Source organism: Alosa sapidissima, chromosome 16 (assembly GCF_018492685.1).
Source record: "Alosa sapidissima isolate fAloSap1 chromosome 16, fAloSap1.pri, whole genome shotgun sequence".
In the NCBI taxonomy this organism is placed as follows: domain Eukaryota; kingdom Metazoa; phylum Chordata; class Actinopteri; order Clupeiformes; family Clupeidae; genus Alosa; species Alosa sapidissima.
The window spans coordinates 31,143,378-31,149,892 of NC_055972.1; the positions used below are offsets into that span (position 1 = coordinate 31,143,378).

Consider the following 6,515-nt stretch of genomic DNA (forward strand, 5'->3'; position numbering starts at 1 on the left):
CATCATAGAGAATGTTGTTATAGTGCCATCAATGGTAAAATAACCATGCCATATAAGGAATGGCATTATTAGAGGCTGTATTGTCTAACTAACTATGCAGAAGAGATACAGTCAACATTTTCATTTCAAAAATAAAATGAGATTAAATGCTCTTGGGCATTAGGGCACAATAAGCAAACTAGGGGGCAGGGTGCAATTATGTGATTTGTGGACCATTAAGTGGGAATTATACATGATTATGCGAGGAGGGTTTTAAAGATTAACCTTCACATTTGAAATAACAAAACTAGATGTTATGTGTATCTTAAGGACCATAAACGAACTGGGGCAATGGTCATGGCGGTAAGTGTATTTAATAGCTGGTAAAGCCACCACAATAGGGCTTATGGAGCTCAAAGCAATGTGTCTAATGGTTTTGTATGACCTGTCAACAAAAGCATTCTCTGTGATAAACAATACAAGTCACTAAGGTTGAAAAACATTGTTTTACAAAGACAACCGCATTGTGCAGATTGTATTTGAAGAACAATCTGTATCACTTTTAGATGCACCAAGAGTACAATCTGTAACAATCAAACAATCTGAGCAATTAAATTGCCATTTGAAAATTATGAAAACATCCCTTCTTTCACATAAAAATGAAAGTGTAAACTCTTCTAATTATGGCACCCAATTGTACTGCCCAAGAAAAACTTCCTTCCCATCAGGCTTGTGCAAAATTCCAGAATTGAATTAAAACTGGCTCTTAAATTCCAATTCAATTCTTGAATTTCACTTGCATTTCAATTGAGGTAGCAAACAGGAAGCAGAATTGCAATTCGAAATGTGCACAACCCTGCTTCCCATATCATTCTGTTCATCAGTTCTTGAAACAGTTTTGAACTTTGCTGTTTGCTGGAGGTTCAGATGGGCCATGACGAGTTAAAGTAGGTCCTCCTAATTGAGACACTAAGAAGGGATCTTTCTCAAAGGGTGCGATGGACCATTTGGATGTGTACATCCCCTGTGTCATTCACCTGCAGAAAACAATTAATTTTTCGTTCACTCGTTGGAGATTCAGACTTTCATGTCCGTCATCTCTGACTAGTCCAGCAATCCATGCAGACTTGATCACCCCTAATGTCCATAAAATGAACTGAGATTGTCCTGTTAATAAACCAAAACAAATGCCCTTAAAAGTTCTAAATGTGGTTGTTGAGATGACGTCTGAATGGCCACACAATGCTTTTAAAACATCAACAATGCTGAATGAGTTTAAGCTAAATCCAGCATTAGGGTGTCATGTAGCCTGGCATCATGGGTCGTGGAATGACCCCATTGCTCATGACAACAACACTTGAAACTATATGCCTTCACAATTATAATTTTTTTGCCTTCAAGGAAAACCCCTTGTTTATTTTTTTAAAGGGGTTTTCCTCGAAGGCACACACATGGTTAATGCTTATAGGGTCACTGAAACCAACAGGAATAAGTTATCTATATCACAAAGAAAATATTGTGAGGATTTCTTTGTGGTGCTGCTGAATTTTACAGGCGTTGTGTCAGATGTCTTTCCTTGTCATTATAAGTGCTCAGTCTTATTTGTGAGGTCCTGTTCTTCCTCCACTCTTCCTCCATAGCCACCCTTCTACTAGGTAACTCAAAAGCTGAAGAAATAACAATAAATGGATTAATGGTTATACTACGGACCGGCTTTTTAAATTAAGATACATGTACAACAAAATGCATAGCATATATATTTTATTTGTCCACATGTGTTTGGTTGATTCTGTTGTTAGTACATTTTTCTCTTGAAATTTTATACATGACATTCAGCATCAACACAATTAAAGTGCTTTAGAATTGGGCTCATGGAAAAGACTTTAAGTATTTGAGGTGCCAGGTGTGTACCCTAAATATTGACAACACAACACAATAAAACAGGTGGCAATATGACTATACCCAGAATTTCCACTGTGTCTTTAAATTGCCAGAGTTGTCTGATTACTTAACTGAAATAACTGAGTCAATATTAAAATGATGAAATATAAAGGGAACTTTAAGAGGCTAAATCCAAACTCTGGAATCAGTAGTGCCCTCACCACTAATTGACAAAACCAGTATGGCTTCTTAAGTACTAATGATTGAAACAAGAATGAATAATAACAATAAACATCAAACTCTCATATTTGAAACAAAGTGACTTGAACAATGACAATTAAAAAACAAAATACAAATACATCTCTAGAAAAGATGATGGGCGACTTGCCCAGAGCTTGAATAAATTAGTCCTCAAGTTGATATCGTTGCTCATAGTCCGTATTCATTCATTAAATAAGAAAAATATTTAACTTTCGTTGTCAGAATCGCTGTTCGTATCATTGATCTGCGGCGTAGTTTTCAAAGTGCTTTTATTCTCCTGTTTGGAAGTGCTCGATAGGTCAATAGCCATGTCCTCCATGTCGTCTGTTGCACTGGCCCTGTTCGACCAGGAAATGTCGCTGTCCTTCCCCTTTGCCTCTTCGCTGTATGAGTCGGAGTGGGTGGACTCCGGAGTACCGGGAGACTTCTTGGTCATTTCCAACGACTTTTTGTGCATTCCTACATTGAAGGAGAAAGTACATTGTTATTTCAAAGTTAAACGTGTATCGGAATATTCTGAAACCACAAATAAAACTGTAGGCCTACTTATTTATTTACCAAAAATACATTTTACATGGTATACTTGAATCACTTTCACCAGACGTCTCAGCTATGTATTCATGATTAAATACATATTTGAGTCAAAATTATTAATAGAGGTGAACAACCTGCTGGCTCACCTAGAAGCCAGGGAGCACACGAGCCCATCATGCCGCTTTTGGCGGAGTTGATAATCGATTCCGGTAAGGGGATGGAGTGGCGAACCATGGCACCGTAGAGGCCGTACTCTGCCATAACGCTGCTGCGTCCCCAACACTTCTCCCTCTTCCTCCACTTGGCGCGGCGGTTCTGGAACCACACCTGTTTCAAACACACAGGGTAAATTTTAAGCTGTTCAAGGATTTAAGGATTGATTATCTTGCTTGATGTTGTTGGCGCAGTTTGTAGGCCTTTGCCAGACGTGATTTTGACACGCAATTACCTGTATCCTGTCCTCTGGTAATTCTGTCTTCATTGCCAACATTTCCCGTGCGTAAACATCTGGATAATGCGCTTCCTGGAAAGCCTTCTCCAGCTCCTCCAGTTGATGAGAGGTGAATACGGTCCTAAACAAATAAAATCCATTAAAAACACAGTTCAGTGCATTTTACTTTTCAATCCATATCAACACATTAATGACATCTCAGTTTTTGTTCAGAATAGAAACGTGAAGCAAGCATACCTGTGCCTCCGTTTCTTCCTTTTTTGAGAGTTTCCTGAGTTTTTGCCATCGTTTCTATCTCCAGAGAGGCAATCGTCATCTGCCAGAAAAAAAAAAAAATTGAAATGACAATCCTGCTTTTTTACTTAAAGGGAATAAATTAAACTTCCCAAGCCAACATGTCCTCGCAGACAAACACCAAATAGGCCTACCAATAAATGATAAACACATATATTTGTAGGCTATTTAGTTTCATGATTGTGAAAAACTAATGTTAGATTATGAAACGTTACAACTGGTAGCGAATGCCAGTTTCAGCACCGCTACAATCATGGCTACAGTGGACAGCTCCAAGTATCTCGGTTGACCAAAATAAACTAAAGCGTGTAATTCGATAGGCCAAGATAACTACCAGAATAGGCGTCTCTCTGCTGCTCCAAGTTGTGTATGAATTGACTCTCAGTCCTGGATTGAAGAAGAGGTATGTGACTTGGTAGGAAACACGGAGCGCCAGGTGGTTGCTGAGCCGCCAAACTGCACAGGAACCCCAAACCAAGTGGCAAGGAGCCTCCAGCAAAAGAGAAGCCTCCTATTCCCGAGTTCGGTTCACTGTTGCCGCCACCACCAGGCCCTGACTGATGTGGCTGGAGTTCCGATTCGAGTCCCAGCAGGTCGGTGATGGCAAAACCCTTCGATCTAAATCCTGAGCCATTGAGCCGTGCTTTGTCGATTCCAAAAGATGGGGTTAAAATCTTGACTTTTGGCTTTTCGTCCGCAGCATCCTCTCGTCCCGTCATGGTGGTCATCAGTAAATCTGACTTTCTCTTTCTTCCTTTAAAGCTCAAGTGGATGAGATGGGAGAGCGCATCAGCGGGACAATTTATCCACGTCCCCCAGAATTTGAGCGTCCAATCAGATTCAATGTGAGGTATGTCAACTAAGAGGAGGCGTTTCCCTTTTTCAATCCCAAAGGATTAATTGCCACCAATTTTCCCTTAAATCCGATAAGGATTTTCTTCCCTCTATTTGAATTGGTCCTAAGTAGTTTTTTTCGCTCTAGATGGCAGATTTCACTTAGACGGTAGGCCCCATGGACAAACAGGCACGTTACTTGTTGTGTTGGATAGTCTATGTATGTTTTCATGTTGGTAAATCGTTTATTTTAACAAATGCAGAAGCTCACCTGATTTTTTTTTTTCAGATTTAATTAAAAGAATGTTAATGTTAGGATAATTTATCATAACATAAAATAGTTAAAGACCTCAGCACTCTGACTTCTGTTTTGAGAAATAAATTCGATGTTTCCCTTGACTAAGAACTCTAGGAAATATCATTTATTTACGAGATAAATAAAAATATCAAAGTGAGTCTTTTCGAGGTTTGCCAAATAAACATTAAATGTAATGTGTGTGCGTAATATAGGCTATAAGAGGTTGCAATATTTGTACAAATAAATGCAGTTATGCAGACTCACACAGAAACCATTACATGTGCCTTGAATAATCTATTTAAGAGATTTCCCATCTACTTACGTGTTTATATATATATATATATATATATATATATATATATATATATATATAGCCTAGCACTCATTTCAGTTAAACAATACAGAGAACTCACTGACTATCGTTTATATGTTTAGGTGTGAGGATTGGTGGCTTGACACGTGTGCCCCACATGCACACTTTCGCTCAGGCAGACTAACGCGAAGAGATTCTCCTGTAGTAATTAAAGTTGGTAATCCGACCTTCAGCCAAATTTCCTGCGAGACAGATATTAGGATAAAACCTAAATTGTTTTGACGTAGCCATCAAATCAGCTTTATTTCAGCGGTTCAAGTTTAAACCCGGGGTGCCAGGAGAAAATGAAGCTCCTTAAGTGTAAAAGTAATTTGGGAAATTAGGCGCAAGTGGTAACCTCATCGGATTGGTGACCAGAGATGTCACCTGAGGTAGCCCACTGAAAGAAACAACAGTTTCACAAATGCTTTCATTAAACGAGGCAAATGGTATCATCTCTGCTTCCCTGATTTAAAAAGCAATTAGAAAAATCGTCTTACACAAGATAATTAAATGAAATACATTAAATTCGTTTACTCTTTCATTAATCTATGGCTTGAATGAGGAGCTATTAAAAATCTGCTTTTAGGGCATGTGTCCATTAGGATCAAAATCCTTGTTGTCTACTGTGATGGAGAAATGTTCGTGGGACAGTGGTGCAAAGCATTAATTTAACATTTTGCAGTTCTATTGAGCTATTTTATGGCATAAATACTATTTAAATGCTTATCTGAGATTATTAGGGTCATGCACATTGTCTTCGCATAATTAAAGTATCTAATGTGATTTGAGCACCAGCATCTCTTTAAGTAATATTAATTACAAATACACTAAAGAATGATCATTACCATATTTAAATGTATGATTTTGCTTAATTTTAAATCACAATATTCTATCACTTTGATTGCAGATGGAGTTGATCATATCTAGGATACCAAACGAAATTTGATGGTTTCCCTTTGACATACTTCTAAGGAGGTTCATTTAATTTAAAATTCTATTGGGTACTTTCTTAATTAAAAAATAATAATAATTATTACAGTCCATAAAATGGACTGACACAAATCATATTGTTCTAAATTGTTGACGGACTTCTAAATTAAACAGAAAATAGTACTGAAAAGAAGAAGAAGCACTTAGATAATTAAATGTTTAATCACGTATGGTGATCAAAAAATGACATCCCTCTCCTTCACATGTTGCTTGCAAACCAAGTAAAGCAAAAATTATGTTATTTTAAGGGCCAGATTACAAGGCTGGGTTTCATGGTGTCATCAGATGAGATTATCTGGGATTAAACTAATCAGTAAATGTTTCTCTGCTCATTATTTTCCAGAGAAGATTTCCAGTCAATTCTCCACCGCCAAGATTATTAATCTCTTAAAGAGAGAAACGTCAAAAATCGCTTTTTGCTCTAATTTTCTCCAGTGATCTCTTGGCACATGGAAGCAGTTTGACTAATAGACAGGCCACGTGCCCTAATTCTGAGATGGATCCAGCCACTAGGAAATGGAGAATCATTATATGTAATGCTAGGTTGGTTAAGCGTCCCTCCTGTAATAATCCACCAATGAAAAGACATTGACACAAGCAGGCACACTAAACCTATAATGTGTTGCAGGCTATTAAAA

General features: G+C 37.9%; 1 protein-coding gene across 2 annotated transcripts; it reads right to left on the reverse strand.

Annotated features, from left to right (window-relative positions):
• Window positions 1–1,752: 1,752 nt before the first annotated feature.
• Window positions 1,753–4,151, reverse strand: vsx1 (visual system homeobox 1 homolog, chx10-like). 2 transcript variants are annotated; one of them, XM_042065243.1, is made up of 5 exons: window positions 3,735–4,151; window positions 3,344–3,422; window positions 3,104–3,227; window positions 2,802–2,982; window positions 1,753–2,580 (listed from the first exon to the last, which is right to left on the reverse strand). In XM_042065243.1, the coding sequence occupies exons 1-5, from the start codon at window positions 4,126–4,128 to the stop codon at window positions 2,327–2,329; spliced, it is 1,032 nt and encodes a 343-aa protein (XP_041921177.1). In that variant the 5' UTR covers window positions 4,129–4,151; the 3' UTR covers window positions 1,753–2,326. The 2 variants fall into 2 exon arrangements, with proteins under 2 accessions (XP_041921177.1, XP_041921176.1); XM_042065242.1 differs by having other exon boundaries at window positions 2,790–2,982.
• Window positions 4,152–6,515: the final 2,364 nt, after the last annotated feature.

Coding starts and splice junctions, on each gene's coding strand:
- vsx1 (XM_042065242.1), bottom strand. CDS start 4,128: ATGACCACCATGACGGGACGAGAGGATGCTGCGGACGAAAAGCCAAAA. Junction 3,228..3,343: donor AGGAAGAAACGGAGGCACAG/GTATGCTTGCTT, acceptor TTATTTGTTTAG/GACCGTATTCACCTCTCATC. Junction 2,983..3,103: donor TACCAGAGGACAGGATACAG/GTAATTGCGTGT, acceptor TGTTTGAAACAG/GTGTGGTTCCAGAACCGCCG.